Below are 21243 nucleotides of genomic sequence, written 5' to 3' on the forward strand. Positions count from 1 at the left end.
GAAGGCATATAGTAGACCGGAGGGCCAATCGTGGACTACAGCGTCCCTGGGTGACTCCCCTAGAGGGGGTATCAACGTGAAGTAGCTGCTGCATTTGGCATTGAAGGGACTAGCATAAAGGTCGCAGCAAGGCTGACCCCACCTGCGGAAGATCTGTTCAGCAACTTGACAGTTCAGAGACCACTCGTAAGGCATTAGAATAGCTCTGCTTAGCCTGTCTGCGATCACATTGGACTTCCCCGGAATGTACGTTGCCACCAGAAAACATTGAGAAGACACTGCCCACTGCCACACTCGCATGGCCTCTCTGCAAAGGGGATAAGACTTGGTTCCTCCCTGCTTGTTCAGATACCACACCACTGACATATTGTCTGAGTGGATTGCAATAGTCCCGAGAGGAAGAAAATTCTGAAGTGCTTGCAACGCTAGTAGCACAGCTCTTACTTCCAGGACACTGATATGCAGATGCATCTCGTGCTCTTGCCATGTGCCTTGGACTGTCCTGCCTAGATAATGCCCCCCCCAAACCCATCTGGGAGGCATCTGTGGTCACAGTGGTAATCGGGGGCGCAGGAACGAAGGGCTTTCCTGCATTCAGATTGTCGGTGTGAAGCCACCAACTGAGATCCTGTTTGCACCTGTCTATGAGTAGAATAGGATGAGAAGGTGGAAAACGTTGGAGACCACTGGGCAAAGAGAAGCCACTGAAGGAGTCTCATATGTAGCCTTGCCAGAGGGACTAACAATCGTCGCAGCCATTGTCCCCAATAGTTGGAGGACCCATCTTGCCTTCGCTCTTCTCAGAGGGAGCAAGGCGTGAACTTGTTGTTGTAGGACTCTGATTCTTTCCTGTGGTAGAAACGCCCGCATGAGGACGGTGTGTCTAGTTCTGCTCCTATAAAAGTGACAAGCTGTGAGGGCAACAAGGCGGATTTTTCCCAGTTCAATGTGATGCCCAACTGTTGACATAGGTTGATAGTAGCATCCCTGGTCTGAATTAGTAGATGCCTGGTGGTAGCAGTAAGGAGCCTGTCGTCCAGATATGGAAACACTTGGAATCCCTGATGTCTCAAGTGAGCAGTCCCCACTGCCATGCATTTGGTAAACACCCTGGGGGCTGTGGTGAGACCAAAGGGCAGGGCTCGAAACTGAAAATGACTGGCTCCCAGCCGGAAGAGCAGGTGACTTTTGGATGCCCTGTCCATCTTTATGTGGTAGTAAGCATCCTTGAGGTCAATGGAGCACATCCACACTTCTTTTCCCAACAATGGGAGAATAGACTGCAATGTGACCATTCGGAACTTGGACTTTTGCACGTGGGTTAAAATTGGCTGAGATCCAATATGGGTCTCAGGTCCCCTTGTCCTTTTCGGCACCAAAAAGAATCTGGAGTAAGTCCCTAATCCAATCTGGTCTGAGGGGGCATGTTGGATGGCTCCTTTTTGTACCAGCTTTGAAACGTTTGAAGCTGTATAATCCCTTTGACTGGGTGGAACATCCGGGATTTTCTTGATTGGAGGGGGATCTGACGAGAAGGGGATGACGTATCCTCGGGAAATTATTCGTAGAACCCACTCGTCCTGGGTGATGTCTTGCCAGGCCTCCGGGTACAAACAGATTCGACCCCCGACTGGCTCCGGAAACGCACAGTCGAGCCTCCCATTAGGAGCAGCGGTAGGGAGAACCATGAAAGGAATCATGGTCTCTCGAGTTGCGGGGGCCTCCTCTGCCCCTAGGGCGATGTCTCCCTGAATAACCACCCCCTCTCCTGCCTCTGGAGGGGGGGCTCACCTTGTGCACCGGGAAAGAATCTCTGATTTCTTGAACCACATTTTTCCACCCCTCTGGGCCTTGGGATAAGGCCTAGAGGGAAGGGAAAAATGGACTCCTACGGCAGACAGAGTTTTTCCCTCCTGCTCGCACCTGGTGAGGGTGTCTTTCACCTTGGTTCCGAACAAAAAGGAACCATCGAAAGGGGCATCTGTGAATGAAGACTTGAAGGCCTCCGCGAAATGACAAAGGCGCATCCAGGCCCGTCGCCTAAGAGCAACTCCTGTACTTGCTGCCCTAACTCGCTCCTTCGGCTGCATATGAAATCAGCCTCATGGAGGAGTTTACAATGGAATTGAGGGTAGACATCTGAGTGTTAACCGTCTGGACCACCGCCTCAGAAACGTTACCCGTGAGAGTATCTCCAATCTCCCTGAGGAAATCTCTCTGGGGAGATCTCTCTGGAGCCATGTAAATTGAAATAAATAATTCAGTGACCGTAAGGTAAAGGTTGCTGAAGAAACAGTATGCTTCCCGTACCAGTCCTAGACTCCTTGTTAGGGGGATGGACGGTGGAAGAAGTCTCGGCTAATTCCTTCTGAGTGGCAGCTGCCACCACCATGGCATCCACATGGACTCCCTTGGACAGAAATTCCTTATCAGGAGAAGCACACAAAAATGTATTGGATCTCCTGGGGACTGGTTCCACAGAGTCAAGGATTTCCCACACCCTTCGACAAACCAAATCTAGAAGCTCGAAGGGTGGAGATACCCAAGAGGCAGAGGGCTGAGCAACAAAGGCCTTCAGGAAGACCTACTCCTCCTTGGAGGGGACTTTGGATGGCCAGTCAACTCTTTGTTTCAAAATCTCTAGGATGTCAGAGAAAGAAACATTATCATAGGATGACTTGGGGGATCCCTCCGATTCCTCGAGGTCGGTGTCTGATGTGAGAGACTCATCTTGGGAATCTATGTGCTTCCTCTTGCACGTCTTCTTTCTGGATGGCTCCTCAGAAAAGTGGGGACCACTCCTGGGGGTACCCTGAGGCCTTGGGGCTCCACTGTCTAGAGATAGATGGCGGTCAGAAACCTGCATCGGTGTAGTAGGGGACAGAGTGACTGATCCGCATGATGCTGCTGATGACCTGGCCAGCGCACTTCTAATGGCCTCGAAGCCTGGTCGCCCCCGAGTCCGAGGAATGACCAGCCTCCGAAGCCATGACAGAAGTCAAACTTCCCCGAGCCGAAGCACCGAGAGGGAGACTAGGAACCGAGGGGTGTCCCGAAACCTCTCCCTCGGGTCTGACCGAAGAATCAAGAGTCCTGAAACCCGTGGACAGCGCCGACATAGTCGGAACTGATGTCGGTACCAATAAGCCAGGAGGGGCTGTCGGGACCGACCTAGGGGCATCACATGGAGCAGAGCACTCCGGCTCTGAAAGCTGAGGTGCGCTTGGAGGAGGAAGTATCGAAGCAGGTTGAAGGATGGGCTCCAGAGCCGACTGGGTCAGAGCCGAGAACAATTTTGCCAAAACTGGTGACTGAAGGAGTCTCTGCACCACTCTATCGATGTCCACATCCGATAAGGTCCTGGAGGATTTAGAGGATAGAGAAGGAGATAGAGACCTGCGAGGAGGTGATACTGGTCTAATGCTAGGCAATCGGCTCCAAATAAGTTCCAAGATGATTGGAGCCGACGCAGGTTCCATAACAACTGACACTTCCTGTGGCCCTGAGGACAATGGAGACGAGGATGTTGAAGCAGACACTGCTATTTTCTCCGGTGGCTCCGAGGAAATTGATGGAGCCGGAGATCTCTTTTTAGATTTTGAAGATTTTGCCTTGGAGCTGGAAGCAGTTTCCAGACCCTCCTCGAAAGAGGGCTTGAGAAGTCCCTTCAAAATCAACTTACTCTTCCTTTCCTGAAGAACTCTCGGACTAAAAGCATGACAGAAACTGCATGACTCCTGGAGATGGATTGCTCCCAGACAATACACACAGACAGAATGTCCATCGGTAATGGACATTTTATAACTGCACCTAGAGCATTTCTTGAAGCCTGAGGGCTTGTGCTCCTTAGTATCTTTGGACATAGCTAACCAACAACCAAAGACAAATAGTAACTGAAAAAAAGGATCAACAGTCACAAGGCGGGAAAAAAAAAAAAAAAAAAAAAAACTACCACTAACAAACTTCCTTAATATGTCTAATTTAAACAATCCTTGGACAACACGGGGGGGGGGCTAAAACCTCTAATTTAAACGGTTTTAGACCCGATAAAGTTTAAAACACAAGGAAAGCAAGGGGACAGACTACGTCCTCTAACTGAAATGGGCCAAGCCCGTTGGAAACAGCTAGTGGGATACCACAGAAAAAACGATAAAACACACAACTTCCACAATACAAGACCAGAACACACAATAGCTATTAAAATAGCTTTTTGTTTGCAACAAATTCTCTAATAATGAAGAAAAGGGTACTTAGCCACAACCAAGAGAGAGACCACGTCTGAGCTACACGAGGGGCAAACGAGATCTGGGGATACAGAGCAGTGCATGGGATACCATCTTAGCCCAGCCAATAGAAAGACTTCGAGCTAAAAAAGTTGGCAGAGAACCCACGGGTAAGAATGTAGGCGAGATTGGACTACATAACATCAACTGATTTGCTTCTTATTCAACTTACTTTCCATGGTACCACAGTACAGGTAAATTATGTCTGTACTTACCGCAAAGGCCTCATGTAACTCAAAAACATCAATATCAGCCAGAGTCAAGCCAGCTTTTTCCAAAACTTTAGGAGTAGCATATGTTGGCCTGAAAATGGGACAGAAAAAAAATACTGACATGACAAACAGTATTAAAAAAAAAAAAAAAAAAAAAAATTCTCAGGAAACATGCATTGTAACTGTTCATTTCTGATGTAGGACAATGACAGGCTTTTCTGCAGCAGTGAGAACATATATTCATAGGTATCCCCAATCAGACATACAAAAACAATTAAGCAGTGTTGATGGAGAAGTGAAGGAAGTAAAGCAGTGTGAGATACTCCCATTAACAGGCCCTCTAAGAAATTAGTCATTACAGCACTGAGTTATCTGTTATGAGCTAGCCTACCTATTAAACCTGGTAGCTGCAGGCACATCTCTCAGCAACTTCACTCGGTTCACTATGAAATTTATGTTTCACAATAATGACATTAGGAAGCAAAATCACATCTCTAGAAATGTCAACAGAAACTGCCACCTTTCCATTTTTAAGGGTGGGGAAAAGTGTGCATTCTACATTCTTATGTGATAAAACAAAAGTTGCTAACTAGATGACTTTTGGACAGAAACTAGTAGGAACTAAAGTTGCTGTCCATTATCTGCAAGCCTTACACATCCTGAAGTCGTGCAGTCACCTTTCAGGCAAAGGAGCAATGCAAAATGCTTCAGTAAAATTGCAATGAATACCATAAACAGCTGTACCATTTAGTTTCAGAACAGTCATCAAAGCAGTAAGAATTAATTAATGAGCATCACTTTCACAAGAACGAAGGAGGATGTTTTTTTTTTGAGGGGAGGCTACGAAGGAATGGCATTCCTAAGAGAAGAACAGTAGTACTAAAATCTAAACTGGACTGTCTAGACTTTTCTAGACAAAGAGCACAGCAACCAAATACTAACTTTATCAAAAATTCAAATGCATAACGTGAGGAAAGCAGATGGCAATAACCTAAAATGTAAAGTAATGAAAGGTGTTGGAACTGTCTCAATTTGCAAATAAATAAGGAAATACATCTGCAAATGTGACTTGGTCGCATAACCCTAACAAAACAAGTATTAAACTTTGTGAAGGCAACAATATATACTGAAGATAAGTCATTATGCCTGAGAATTAAAGGCAAAGACTAATGATTATTAGTTACGTATTAAAGAAAAAAAAACAATATCATTATTGTTAAAAATGGTCAAAATCACTACCTAGTTAAATTTCTGGCAGTTAACTTTTCAGTTTTCTTGATCAAGAATGCAAAACTTATTATTGCACCCAATTACTGCTTATAAAGATAAACCAAAACCTTTGACTACTGTACACAGCAATATAACACCTTGCACCAAAATACAAAGTAAAATTAATTAGTACTGCTTTCTAAACTCATTTTTAAGGCAGTAATGTGTAAAAGCCTCCCCCTGACAGCAACAAGTTCTAATTTGCAATTCCAGACCTCTAAAGTGCTTCAAGTACTAGATGGAAAGAACATCACTGCAAATCATTCAGGAGACTGACCTTTACAGACACTCAAAATCATCTGAAGTTAAGCATAAACTTTTTGCTAAAACTTTTTGCTAAAACTTTATACAGGCATATGCCCAACACTTCAATACCTGCTCACAAACTGAGGTCCACTAATCCCTTCACACTTTACAAACCAATAATACACAAAACTCATAGAAACAAACACAAAAGGTACAATTTGTACACAGTCTAAAATAAGGAATGCCCTTCCACCACAACCACAAGAGTGAGTAAAAGTAGCAGAAGCAATGCATGAACGGCAAAAAAAAAAAAAAAAAAAAAAAAAAAAACCTCTGAACTAAACTAGAAGAAACTTACTATAACAATAGATGTTCTCCTCTTTTCTGCTGCAGTTTTCTTTAAATGAGGGAGTTGCCTGCCCAAGCGACCTGATGTCAGCCAGTACACAAAAGACTTTTACTACTGCAGGGTGTGTGGTACATCCCATGCAGGCAGCTATCTGACACAGGCCATAAAAGTGACGTACCTGCGCACCATCCTCAGAAAGTACAGTTGTGTACACTTACCATAAATGTAGATGTTTGAGTGTATTCACTGTTGCAGTCATCACATATGGGTTTATCTGCTTGCAGGTAGCCCTCAGCCGGCCTGAATATCAGAGTCTTTGGATTTCTGCGTCGGATGCTGTCGCTTCTTCCATGACATCAGGTCTTCAGGGGTATAAAACATGCAGCCAATGCCATTACATCAGCTTTTCTTGCCCCAGATGTCAGGAGCCCCCAAAATAGGAAGCAATTACATGGTATGGAACACCCCCAGCAAAAAGCAAATACCAATGATATAAGATATGCCAAACAAAAAAGATAGGTAGAAGTAAGGAGAAGTGAAGGGGCTGGAGGGAGGGTAACCAGGACTGCAACAGTGAATACATTCAACATCTCATACATACACGAACGTACATACCTCCCAACACTTCCCTACAACAAACATAACACATGCACACACCTACCCTTAGTATATGCAGGGGGGGGGAGAGCACCCCTGCACCCCCTCCCCCACTTATATATTAACTCCGAGGTCACACAACACTCCATAACGCACACGTCCCAGCACTGCACATTCCACACACCCCCCCCACACAAACACACATCACATACAAACACCAGCACTCCCGACACTAACACATTCACACTGCACAACACCTACCAAAACTCACACCTCAAACATCCCAAATTACTCAAACACACACAAACCCTCCCCCAAACCCCAAAAATGTACACTTGCCTAACGTGCTATCCGTACCGTGGGTTTGACATTCTGAATTCGACATTTCTGGGTTTGTGGTTTCCGTCCGTTCAACTTTACAGGCTCGAAATTCTAAAATTCGATATTTTAGTATTTGGAGCATGTAAAGTGAACCCCCAGGAATACATCCCTGTGAAGCATCCATTCATTGTGTTGTGGATCTGCTCAGTGGGTCTGCAACAGAGTTCTGTTTGGAAGGGATGCAGACCACCTGCAAGGAAATCTGAACTTGGTGTCTTAATTCCAAAACCTGCAAGGCTAATCTGAACAGGAGGTAGGATCTTGCCCCCCCAACTTGTTTACAAACCACACAATGGTCATGTTATCCCTGTAGATCCTCAGCCATCCTAGGTTGAGGAGGGATTGGATGGACTGAATTGCTAGGATCAATGCCTTCATCTCTTTTACATTTATGTGGTCCTTTTCCTGGGATGGAGTCCATTGGCCTTGAACAGTATGTGGGCTCAGCGCTGCCCCCCCAACCTGTATCCGAAGCATCTGTGTACAGGTCTTGACTTGGGGGCAATGGGGAGTCCTGGGTTGATAAACATTTGCTGTATCCACCATAGGAGCTCTATCTTTAAGGAAGGAGTGAGATTAGGAATTCCAGTGGGTGGGCATGCGGTGCCAACACCGACTTCAGGAACCACTGAAACTCTCATGTGGAGCCTTGCCAGGGGTAGCATAGGGATGGTGGAGGCCATCAGTCCTAAGATTCTGAGAAAATGCCCTGCTGACAACTGGTGTAGGGGAAAGATCTCTGAGAAGGTCTGACAGACATCCTTAGCCTTTTGTGGGGGGGGGGGGGGGGGGGGGCGGGGGGCACCATTTTGTCTGGAATCTGGACCTTAGAAAGACATGATCTTGAGACTGAATGAGATTACATTTTTTTTGAAGTTGATAGTGAATCCTAGACGTACGATGGCAATGGCTGAGCAGAGGTTCCTCAACAATTCCTCTGGGGTGTCTGCCTGGAACAGGAGGTCGTTCAGGCAAGGGAAGATCTGAATGCCTTGGAGTCTGCAGAAAGCGACCATTGGAGATAAACATTTTGTGAAGACTCTTGGGGCTGTAGAAAGATCAAATGGTAAGGCCAAGAACTGAAAGTGCCAGGATCCCACAGAGAAACAGAAATTTCCTGAACTTGGGATGAATGGGAATATGTACCATAGGCGTCTTTGATGTCTATGGATGCCAGAAGGGCCTGAGAGAGGATCAGAGGAAACGGTGTCTGAAGGATGAGCATTTTGAAGGAGGGTACCTTTAGGAAGGTGTTGAGGAAACAAAAGTCGAGGATGGGTCTCCATGGGCCTTCCTTTCTGGGAACCAGGAATATGCACGAGGAGAAGCCTGTTCCTTTTTAGGCTGTGGGCACTGAGTGTATTGTTCCCTGTTTTAACAGGTCCACAAATACTTGGGGAAAAAGAGGTATCTGATCTGCAGGAGGTTGTGGAATACCCCTGAAGGGAGGCACAGCGTGCCAAGCCATAAAAATATCCATATTTTATTATGTATAGGACCCAGGGGTCTTTGTGCTATGGATTCCCAGACAGAGAGGGATAGGGATGGTCGTAGTGAGAGAGGGGTATTGCAAGGAAGTCCTGAGGAGTTACGAAGAAGAACCTGCTCTACCAGGAAAGGGCTGCTTGACCGTGTTGGAAGCAGAGGGGGCTGAGAAGTGATTAGGTTTCTTGCTCCCCTTGGAGGGATTGGGTTGGGTGGTCCAGGATTGCCTGCGGACAAAGACCTGTTCTGAAGGATAGTTCCTGTTAAATTTTGGAATTGGCGAGACCAGAATATGCTTGAGGTCCTAAGCCCTTGCTCTTTTCTTACAGTGACATGGAGATCAGCTGAAGACTTGCCAAATAAGGCCAAATTGTCAAGGGCAGCATCCATGAGCTTAGCCTTGATGCCTCAGGGAGTGATTGAAACCTCAACCAGGAAAACATTCTCAGTGCTGAAGAAGCTGCAGCTCTGGAGGTAGCCTCAACATCATCACAGCTACATTTAATGGAGAGTCGGGCCACCTGAGAGACTGCAGCAATTAGGGAAGAGGCTAAGGCTTGATTTTTTGAAACCGGCAAGTCAGATACTATTTTAGATAATTGTGACACGAGTTCCATGGAATACTTAGTCATATGCGTCTGGTAATTCAAAGACCTGAAGGCTAAAGTAGCTGAAGTGTAGAATTTCTTCCCCAACATCTCTAGTTGCCTATTGTCTTTGTCCGAGGGGAGGAGAGAAGTGGAAAAAAGGGAAGGCCTTGTCAGAGGATACAGAGATGACACAGGGGTTTGCTACAGGAGTCAAATAAGAAACTGCCGTCTTGAGGCACTTTATAATATCTGTCCATCTTCTTAGGGGCTGGAGGCTGTGACTCAGGGTGTAGGGACGTGAAAGCAAAGGCATCCAGAAAAGCAGGGATAACCAGAGGGATTTGCTGAAGGGCTAGGTGTCTCCACCTGGAGGAGGTCATTGTATCCCTCTCTTGTACCTCAGACATTTGAGAACTGTCCCATTTAAAGTGGTCACTCATTTTTTGAAGGGTTTCACCAAATGTGATCTCCTCCATAGAGGAGTTCGTCCCATTAGTGTGCTCCCTTAGAGGAAGCATAGTCTAATGGTTAAGGAATTTGTGAGGAGTAAGCTAATGAATCATTGTCCTCATCAGAGGAAGAATCTTCCTCTGAAGTAGGTTGCTGTCTGACACTTTTTTTAACGGGAGGTAGACCAGGAGATGGGAGAGGAGGGGACCCAGAAGTAGGCCTTAAGGCCTTGAACAGCTGGGCAAAATTTTGCCACTTTTTCTGAGGGTCTTGAGGAGATGAGGAATGCTTGATTTTCTGCTTTTTCTTAGCAGGAATGTCCATCTGATGTAAAGTAGGGGGTCCGGACATAGGCCTGCACTCAAGCATGTCGCAAGTAGATTTCTTCCCTCACTAAGATCTGCGTGACTCCCCTACAACCTTCTGACAGAATAAGCCTTGGTTCCCCCTGGACATCGGTACCCGATCTGTGAGGCCTCCCTGGATGTGCTGGTGTCCGGTTCTAAGGCGGCCTGTAAATCTGGCTTGACCTGAGGATCCAGATCCGAAGTGGAGCATGTCTCCAGGTTATCATGTGCCTCGGGAGAGATATTCGCAGAAGTGCAGCATTAGCTTCGGGTCTAGGTCTTTTGGCCCTCCGCTTGGTAGGCTTGCTCATTGGGCCAGAGGAACCCTCCCATCATGCTTTTGGTAGGAATTTTCAAGCACTAAGTATATTGCAAGGCATGAAAGTTAGTTACGAAGGGTCTTGGGGACGAATGACTGGCAAATAGAACAGTTTTTATGGTCATGGTGGGGCCCAAGAGAAAACAGGCACAGAGAGTTAATATCCTTGTGTGGAATCTGCCATCCACAATCGCACTTTCCCTTCTTGGTTGACATTAACTGTAAGCAAAGAAAAAGCAGCAAAAGACAAAAAGGCTCCTCAACAGGGCACTTACCTTTAATGGAAAACGTGATTTCGGCAGCACAGCAACATCCGGGACTGACGATCCAACTGGCGTTAAAGTTCTGTGAATGCTGTGCCAGTACATCACTTTTATGGCCTATGGCCTATGTCCGATAGTTGTCTATGTGAGACGTGCCACACACACTACAGCAGTAAAAGCCTTTTGGTATACTGCCCGACATCAGGCCGCCTGGGCAGGCAACTCCTTCATGTACAGAATACTGCATCAGATGAATAGGACAACACTGAGTGAAGTTAAACCAGAGTTCAGAATATTACTTTTACACTGTGACCGTCTCACATGACTGTAGTACAGTTTCTTTCCTTTCTGTCTTCTGGGATTCATGACTTATGGCAAGAGTCCCAAGGGTCTGAATCCTATTGGAGGGAAGGAAAGTACAGTTGTGTACACTTACCATAAATGTAAATGTTGAGTGTATTCACTGTTACCAGAGTTCAGAATACTACTTTTACACTGTGACCGTCTCACATGACTGTAGTACAGTTTCTTTCCTTTCTGTCTTCTGGGATTCATGACTTATGGCAAGAGTCCCAAGGGTCTGAATCCTATTGGAGGGAAGGAAAGTACAGTTGTGTACACTTACCATAAATGTAGATGTTCGAGTGTATTCACTGTTGCAGTCATTACATTTGGGCTATCTGCCTGCAGGTAGCCCTCAGCTGGCCTGAATATCAAAGTCTTGGATTCCTGTGTTGGATGCTATCTCTTCTTCCATGATGTCAGGGGTATAAAACATGCAGCCAACGCCATTACTTCAGTTTTTCTTGCCCCAGATGTCAGGTGCCCCCATAATGGGAAGCAATTAAATGTTAGGTTACACCTCCAACAAAAATCAAATACACCAGAAAGCTTAAATACACCAAACAAGAAAGAATGTAGAGCCAAGAGAAGTCAGGGGGCTGGAGGGAGGGTAACCAGGACTGCAACAGTGAATACACTCTAACATCTACATTTATGGTAAGTGTACACAACTGTACTATGTTCATCGTGTTTCACTGCTGCAGTCATTACATTTGGGTTGATTCCCAAAGCTAAGGAAGGGAAGAGGAATTTAGAGAGCATTAGGACCAGCTATTAAGCCCTACAAGACTGTAGTGGCAAAACCAGCTCTGGATTTAGAAAAAACGGCATGTGGTAATGCTTGGTGAAGATACGTACAGAGCTCCAGGTAGCAGCTTCTAGAATGTCCCTGATAGGGACTCCGCTAAGGAAGGCTATAGAGGTAGATGCAGCCCTGGTGGAATGTGATTTTATCCCCTATGGGGTAGTTTTTCCATGGTGCTTAACTTATAGCAGAAAAGAATGCAATGGGCTATCCATTTAGAAATGGTTTGCTTTGAAATGGCCTTCCCCTCTGCCCCTGCAGCAAAGCCAACTAGCAGCTGTTCAGATTTTCTGAGAGGCTTGGTCCTGTCCAAATAAATTCTAAGTTGTCTGTGCACGTCCAAAGAGTGCAGTATTCGTTTACCTTTGTTTTGTGGGTTCAGGAAAAAAGCAGGCAAATGAATGGACTGATTTAGGGCCACACTAGACACCACCTTGGACATAAAGGAAGGATTGGTCTGGAGGGAAACCCTGTCTGCATGGATGATAATGAAGGGCTCCACTGCCATGAGGGCCTGTAATTCAGACACTCTTCTTGCTGAAGTGATGGCTAGAAGGAAGGCTGTTTTCCAAGAATTCCAGCTCTGCAGTTGCAGCTGGTTCAAATGGAGGGAGAGTGAGATTTTCCAATACAAAGTTCAAGTCCCAGGCTGGAGTAGGGGCTTGTCTGGGGGGGGGGGGGTCTTAAATTTTTGTCCCCTCTGAGGAACTGCTTTAGCAGGGGGTGAGAGAAGAGGGGTGGTTCAGTATTATAATGTGCTGAAATGGCAGAGGCATGAATTTTAACTGACGAGAAGGATAGGCCCTTGTGGAGCATTTCCTTTAAGTACTGAAGAATATGAGGTAGGCTGGGCACTGTTGTGCCCATCCCCTGCGTTTGTCTCCAGGAACAGTATCCTTTCCACTTTGCAGCATAAGATTTTAAAGTGCTAGGCCTCCTTGCCTCCAGAATAACATCTAACACCTGCTTACTGAGGGATGCTATTGGAGAGCTCAAGGGATTAGCCAGGCGGGAAGGTTCAGGGTTTGAAGTTGAAGGTGCAGAATCTGGCCCACCTGCTGGGACAGCAGGGAAGGTGTCTGATGTAGGTGCCATGGCTCCAGCAGTATCATACTGCACAAGAGGGGGTACCAATGCTGGCGTGGCCGGTCTGGTGTAATCAGTATTGTCCTTGGTTTGTCCTGTTTGATCTATAGCAGAACCTTTGAGAGGAGAGGCAGAGGGGGAAAGGCATAAACCGAGAGGCTTTCCCAGCTGAAGGACAGAGCATCCACTTTCCCAGCTTGACTGTGGGGAGTCCTTGAGCAGAATTTGTCCAATTGGTAGTTCTGGGGAGAGGCAAACAGGTCTATTTATGGAGTCCCCCATTTGTTCCTCAAGAGGTTGAATATTTTTGGTTCCAGTTTCCATTCGTGTGGGTACATGAGATTTCTGCTTAGGTCGTTTACCAGTGAATTTAGCTTGCCTGGCAGGAATTGAGCTTGTAGGTGCATTTGGTAGCTCAAGGCTGTGTTCCACAGAGCCATGGCAAGTCTGCAGAGAGGGTACGAGTGGGTTCCCCTCTGCCTGTTTATGTACCACATAACTGTTTATCTTTACCAATAATTGTCCTGGAAGGATGTGGTCCTTGAAGACGGTCATGGAATTCTGTACAGCTAACATTTCTTTTTGGTTGATAAACAGGTGCATCTGACTCAGGTTCCATTTGCCCTAAATGCACTGCCCTGCCAAGTGAGCCCCCCATGCATAGTCTGATGAGTCTGTTCTTAGGGTTTGGGCGGCAGGGGGTAGATTGAAACGGAGCCCCTTGTTGAGGTGGCAGGCCTCTGCCCACCAAAGGAACGCTGTCTTTATGCAAGGAATGCTAGGAATCATTGTTTCCAGGTCCTGAGAATGTTGGCACCATAGGCTTTTCAGATACCATTGTAGTTTCCTCATATGCTGTCTTGCATATGGAATTAGTAGAATGCAAGAGGTCATGAAACCCAGGACTAGCAGAATTTTCCTTGCAGATAGCTGGGTCTTTGTGGCCAGTAGTTTGAAGTAGGCTGTCAAATAAGCTTGTTTTTTTTTTGGCGTGAGGAAAGCCATCTGGGAAGTTGTGTTAAAGCTTGCTCCCAGGAATACAATCTGTTGGAAGGGTACTAGGTGAGATTTCTTTTCATTTATGGTGTACCCCAGCAAGGTTAGAAGTTTCTTTGCAAATGTCAGATGTTTTAATAGCAAGTCCTGGCTTTCTGCCTGAATCAGACAATCGTCCAGGTATGGGTATATTTGAATATTTCTCTGCCTGCAAAATGCAATGGCTGGAGCTAGACACTGTGAATACCCTGGGCGCAGTAGATAAGCCAAAGGAAAGTGCAGAGAATTGATATTGCATGGAGCCTGCTCTGAAGTGTAGGTATTTCCTGCAAGATTCCCTTATTGGAATGTGCAGGTAAGCTTCCTTTAAGTCTAAGGTTGCCAACAAGGCATCTTTGCCCAGCATATCGAGCAGCTGTTGAAGTGTTAGCATTTTGAATTTTGGGATTACCAAAAAGGTGTTTAGAATAAACAGGTCCAGGATAGGATGCCAGGAGCTGTCTTTTCTGGGTACCAGGAAAAGTCTTTAGTAAAAACCTTGTCCCTTTTCTTCTGCTGGGACAGGTTGAATAGCCCTGATACTTAGAAGAGAGAGAACCTGCCGTTGAGCCTCTGCCCAATGATTTGGGGGTAGGTCTGGCCAACCATTTGGGGGTTGGTAAGGTTTGAAAGTGGAATCTGTATCCTTGGAAAACTATATTTAAAACCCATTTGTCCTAGGTAATAATCCTGGGGAGTTCCCAGTTTTTTGCATGCATGGCAAGCTTTCCCCCTAAGGGAGCAGGCAGTTGAGCAGGGCTTGGAAGGGTTAAAAGTCATTGTGACATTTTTCCATAGGGGGTGTCTTACTACTTCCAGCTTTAGAAGTGGGAGCCCCCCCCCCCCCCCCACTGCTTAGGCCTGTGTGTAGCCTGAGACTAACCTAGGTGGGTCTGCTTTTCCTGGGTTTGGACTGAAGGCCTGGAAGAGACTGGAAAGGACCAATTCTTAGAACGCCAATGCCTACTAAATCTGGGAGGCTGCACTTGCTGGAAATCTTTAACAGTTTGCATGGATTTAGCTTTTTCCTCCATCTTCTTAAGGACTTCTTCAGCTTTGTTGCCAAATAGGCGGTCTTGGTTTAAGGGAGCTGTGACAATTGGGGAAAGATGGGCGAAGGCTGCAGCCTAGTCAAATAGAATTTGATATACAATTCTGGCATTTGTAAATAAATGTAAAATACAGGCATGTTTTCTTGAATGTAAAAGAATACTGTGAAATACTGTGAAATGTGGAACTGCAAAATATGTGACAACATTGCACTCTACTGGCCCAGTGAAGCATGTTGTGACCCTTTCATGTTAGAATTAGGCTCCAGTGTGTCTAGATGAAGGTTTCATGCCCATTGTTTTAAGGCTAAAGTTTATGACCAGCATTTAAATGTGGATTGTGCTTTATTGCTCTGGTTTCTGTTTTAATATACAAGTGAAATGTCTTCTATTGTTGTAAGTTTCTGAGCAGGTGTTAGATTATAGCAATAACCCACGCCTGTGTGTGGGTAATGCTGGATTTACCCACGGTTGGCGTGGTTTGGTCCCGAGGGCGAAGCCCGAGGGACCAAACAAAGACAACCGTGGGTAAATCCAGCATTACCCACACCCAGAAGTGGTTATTGCTATATCTAATGACATTATTTAAGAAAAGAAATAATTACTTTTCTTAAATAATGGCATTGTATAATGCCTCTGCTGCCCTTCCGCAGCTGTCTGGTGTTCCGCTGCAGTTCTGATGTACTGCGCATGCCTACGCAGTACATCAGAGCTGTGGGCAAAAGCAACGGAGAACGCAAGATCTCCGTTGCTTTCTTCTCGCTATGTTAAATGGGTTTAACATAGCGAGACAGCTTTAAAATAAGCAACGGAGATCTCCGTTGCTTATTTTAAAGCTTTCTCGCTATGTTAAACTCATTTAACATAGCGAGACAGGTTTAAAAAAAAAAGCAACGGAGATCGCAAGATCTCCGTTGCTTTACTATCTCGCTATGTTAAATGGGTTTAACATGAGACAGCTTTAAAATAAGCAACGGAGATCTCCGTTGCTTATTTTAAAGCTTTCTCGCTATGTTAAACTCATTTAACATAGCGAGACAGGTTTAAAAAAAAAAGCAACGGAGATCGCAAGATCTCCGTTGCTTTTTACTGTCTCGCTATGTTAAATGGGTTTAACATAGCGACAGCTTTAAAATAAGCAACGGAGATCTCCGTTGCTTATTTTAAAGCTGTCTCGCTATGTTAAACTCATTTAACATAGTGAGACAGGTTTAAAAAAAAGCAACGGAGATCGCAAGATCTCCGTTGCTTTTTACACACTGTGTCGCTATGTTAAAGGAGTTTAACATAGCGAGATAGCTTTAAAAAAAAGCAACGGAGATCTGCGTTGCATTTTTTAAACCTGTGTCGCTATGTTAAACTCTTTTAACATAGCGAGACAGTGTTTTATACTAACGGAAAAAGTCTGGGCGACCGGACCTTTTTCCGTTAGTATATTGAGGGATTTACAACGGGCACGCTGGTTGGGCTGGCCAATCAGCGTGCACGTTTTAGAGGAGGCATTGTATAATGCTAAATAATGCAGTTTGTTTGCCTGGGAAAACCTAAGTGTCAACATGATATAATTTGGGAGGGACGCAGCAAACATATTTGTTAGTAATGTTTAAATACTACTACTCAAAAGAGACGAAAGGCATTTTGATCTTGATATCCAACTTATCAGCACTTTGCCTTATGCTCACATGTAAGTTTTAGCACTGTGATTTCTTGTAGGAATAGTTAAAGCTAGTAAAGCTTAATTAGGTATTTTTCTTTGAAATCAGACCTGCCCTACTGTATTATTTTAAGGTTGTGTGTGATCTCTGAACTCTTCGATATCTCTGTGGTGTAGTAGTTTTGTCTTCTGTTGTAATTAATTATTAAGTATTTTTAAAACCTTCTACTTGTGGCTGGTTTGTGTAGAGATGAGCTCTACAGTACATTGCATATTTATAGAGGTTAATGTAACAGGCCACTCTAAAGTAAGCCTTGACTGTTTGTAATACTACCATTGGATTATAATATTGCACAGTAATAACTGGACACCCTTTTAAGGGCCTTTTAGTAGCTGATATTATTAGCTGGGTGGTGGCAGGGATTACTACCGTATGGTCTGGGTAAAGGGGCACAGCTGGAGAATCTGTTTCAGCCTTTCCCAGGAGTGTCTGTGAAGTTGTATAAATACTTATCTCAAAGTGTGTGTATGTTGTTTCAGCTACTTGGGCAGGGACACGAAGCACTGGTTGGACAGAGGGTACTGGAGGTTTTAGCTTGCCCAGCTAGGCTGAGACCTGGACCCTATAGCTGTGCCAGGGGAGAGTCTTATTGGGGACCTGGTGAGCAAAGGAGCAACCAGCCCCAGACTGACTGTGATCTCTGGATGCACTTAAGGGAAATTATACTTTACTGTGTGTATTAGTTATCCTTTTCTCTTCTATGAGACGACCTTCCTGGTGTTAGTGGTGAGGACTGAGGCTCCTTGATTGCTGGGCCAGGGCAAGGTCATCGCAAGTGTTTGGCAGTGGTGGGATCTACTTCACATACTAATTGGCTTGTAGTGGTGTGGGGTAGAGCCAATTCCTGTAGCTTATGTACAGTGATCTCAACGTGTTTTGTACTCAACCACGCATTGTATACTCAAGAGTTCAGGTCACAGTTGTTTTATTAGCTTAGTGTTAGTAAGGGTGAGCAGGCAGCATGTCAGCAGAAGAGTATGAAAGGCTGACAAAAAGCCAGCTGGCGGAGATGTGCCACGCTAGGGGATTGGTGCATGGAAACCTGACTAAAGCAGACCTGATTGCAGCCTTGGTTACAGATGCATCAGAAAACAGCAGCCTGGAGGACAATCAGACTGACAGTGGAGATACAATACCCTCGGAGAATGGACAGCTCAACCTTTCTGCAGTGGACTTAAAAATCAAGCTGGAGCTAGAGAGACTTCAGTTAGAGGCCATGCATATGGAACTAGAAGCAGCCAAGAAAAAGAGGAGTCTACAAGCTGAGGAAAATGAACGGCAGAGGAGACATGAAAGGGAAAAGCTGACTCTTTGCCAGAGTCATGGAGGTAATGGGGAAGGGATTAACCGGACCCCAGAATCACAAAAGGTCAGTAAATTTCTTCCACAGTTTGAAGAGGGGGATAATTTTGATCGCTTCATTCATATGTTTGAGTGGGTATGTAAACAGTATGAAGTTGGCCAAAGGCTCTGGATACGGTTCCCGACCCCCTTACTCCATGGTAAAGCTGCAAGTTCTTTAGCAAAAACGCATGACACTGACTGTTTTCACTATACTGCTGTAAAAAGACATTTTTTAGAATGTTTTAAGCTAACACCTGAAATGTATAGGAAAAAGTTTTGTGAGCACAGACGCAAGGCAGATGAAAACGTATGTGAATATGTTGCTGAATTGAGCATTTATTTTCATAGCTGGGTGAGTGGATGTCAGGTCACCACTTTTGAAGGACTGGCAGACCTTTTGGTAAGGGAACAAGCACTTTTCCTGAGGGAATGAGGATCTAGTTAGCTGATAGTGTGCTACTTCAGAGGAGTTGGGGAAGAAGGGAGACCTATACCTAGCAAGCAGGGCAGCCCTGCACAGGAAAGGGACCCCCAGTACTGCTCATGGGACTAAAGGAACCCATGGTGGGTAGCACAGACTGCCCCAACAGAATCCACCAGTAACAGGGGAAGACACTAGTCCAGGTACACATCCAGGAGCTAGGGTTAAGTGTTTTGAATGCAACTAGTGGGGTCATGTGGCATACAGATGTCCACGGAGGCAAGGGAGGGATCCAAAGTTGAGGGAGCCAAGTAAGTGGGAAAGACAAAATGCCAACAGTGGGTTGTCTTGAGACAACAGGGGTATGGAACTACCATCCTGTAGATGTCCTGACAGGGAAGGATTTGGATGAGGCAGTACTATGTACTAATGTAGATACATACAGTGAGGCTAGGAGACCAGCATGTGGGTCTGGTAGCCTGGGGGAGACCCAGACAGACTGCATACTTGCAGCCAGGACTGCTGAGGTGGTTACTTCAGGGAGTGAGCTACGCTGTAGTAGTGAGACTGAATATGAGCCCCAGCTGCTTGAGGGTACTGATGTTCCCCTGGACAGGGTAACTGCAAAAGTAGAGGTGGAACAGTAGTACCCAGGCGGACAGTGAGGCACCACTGTCAGAGGATGCCAGACTTCCTGTGGAAGAGGAGCTGGGAAGGGTTGCAAGGAGAGACTTGAGACAGACTCAGCTCTCAGACCCTACATTGCAAGGCCTGAGGCAGGCAGCTACGGAGACACCTGATTCTCAACGGAAGGGGGAATCTGTATACTGCAACAAAGGGTTACTGTACAGGGAGTGGACCCCTGAGGAAGGGCTAGAAGGTGAGAAAGTACAACAGTTGGTAGTGCCTAGAGCTTACCGTCTGGCACTTCTAGCCATAGCCCATGATATTCCCTTTGCAGGTCATATGGGCATAAAACATACAAAGAGGCGTATAATGCAAAACTTCTATTGGCCTGGAATTTCCAGAGATGTAACAGGGTACTGCAGCACCTGTGAGCAGTGCCAAACGTTAGCCAAGGCAGGAGACAAGGTGAGAGCTCCTTTGATGCCTTTTGCCTGTGATTGAGAAGCCAATTCAGAGGGTAGCTATGGATATTGTAGGTCCTCTGAGTACCCGAAGTTCCACATGGAAAAAGTATATCCTAGTGATTGCAGATTATGCTACACGATACCCTGAGGCAGTGGCTTTGTCCTCCACTGAGGCCAAGATGGTGGCAAATGCTTTGCTAGAGATTTTCAGCAGGGTAGGTTTTCCAAAGGAAATACTGTCTGACAGAGTTACCAATTTTATGCCAGACCTGCTAGTTTGTCAGTGGAAGTTCTGTGGGGTGAAGCACATGAAGACCACCCCTACCATCCCCAGACTAATGGTCTTGTTGAGAGGTTAAACTCTACAATATAGTCCATGCTATGGACATTTGCAGATCAGTTTAAGAGGGAGTGGGACAAATATCTGCACCATCTGTTTGCTTACAGAGAGGTTCCCCAGGAATCCACAGGTTTTTCACCCTCTGAGTTGCTGTATGGGCATAGGGTGTGGGGACCTCTAGATTTAATTCGAGATGAGTGGGCAGGTGAGTGCGAGTCTCACAAGGAGTCTGTCGTGGCATATGTCCTGAACCTCAGGACAAGGCTCAGGGAACTCATGGGCCTGGCCCAGGAAAACCTGGCAAAAGCCCAACAACAGAAAAAGGTGTGGTAGGACAGGAATGCTCGAGCTAGAGAGTATGCTGTTGGGCAGCAGGTGATGTTTCTCATTCCTGTCAGACACAACAAGTTGCAGGCAGCTTGGGAGGGACCCTACAAGGTGGTAAGAAAGGTAAGTGATGCTAATTAAATGGTGGAAGTGCTAGGCAGATGGCAGGGGCACAAATTGTACCATGTTAACATGATGAAACCTTATGTTAGGGAGGCCCTTGTGCTGAGCATTTGCAGTGGATTGCAGGAGGAGTCTGAGAGAGGTCTTGTGACTGATCTCCTCAGTGAGGCTCGGGCTGACACCTTGGTGGAAGGGGTAGCAATGTCCCTGCAGTTGTCTCCTACCCAGGTTCAAGAAATCAGAGCAGTGTTGCAGGAATTTGGGGACATGTTCACTGGGAAACCAGGGTACACCCACCTGGAGCAGCACCAGGTGGATACAGGACCCCAAAGGCCTATTAGGCAGGACCCTTAGAGGGTGCCTGAGAGAGTCAAACAGACTCTGAGGAAGGAGGTACAGGAGATGTAGGAACTAGGGGCGATTCAAGAGTCCAACAGTCCCTGGGCCTCACCAGTGGTGCTGGTGCCAAAGAAGGATGGCAGCAACATGTTCTGTGTGGATTACAGGAAATTAAATAGTCACACAGAATCAGATGCTTACCCCATGCCTAGGACAGAGGAGGCCTTAGAGCAGCTGGCTGGGGCTAAGTATCTTACAACCATTGATCTTACCAAGGGTTACTGGCAGGTGCCCTTGACTCCCAGTGCTGGAGAGAAGTCAGCCTTTGAGACTCCTTTTGGCTTGTATGAGTTCACAAAGATGCCCTTTGAGATGACGAATGGCCCAGTGACTTTCCAGAGGCTGGTAGATCACATCTTAGCAGGAGCAGGAGGG

General features: G+C 45.9%; 1 protein-coding gene across 4 annotated transcripts in view; it reads right to left on the minus strand.

Moving 5' to 3' along the window:
- The window catches only part of HADHB (hydroxyacyl-CoA dehydrogenase trifunctional multienzyme complex subunit beta), a 1343347-nt gene that overhangs the window by 379025 nt on the left and 943079 nt on the right, over positions 1 to 21243 (minus strand). For all 4 annotated transcript variants that reach the window (XM_044061616.1, XM_044061615.1, XM_044061614.1 and 1 more), the window contains exon 13: positions 4499 to 4586. In XM_044061616.1, coding sequence (XP_043917551.1) covers positions 4499 to 4586 — 88 coding nt within the window. The remainder of the gene's footprint in view (positions 1 to 4498; positions 4587 to 21243) is intronic.

Source organism: Protopterus annectens, chromosome 2.part0 (genome assembly GCF_019279795.1).
Source record: "Protopterus annectens isolate FY-2018-M chromosome 2.part0, PAN1.0, whole genome shotgun sequence".
NCBI lineage: Eukaryota > Metazoa > Chordata > Ceratodontiformes > Protopteridae > Protopterus > Protopterus annectens.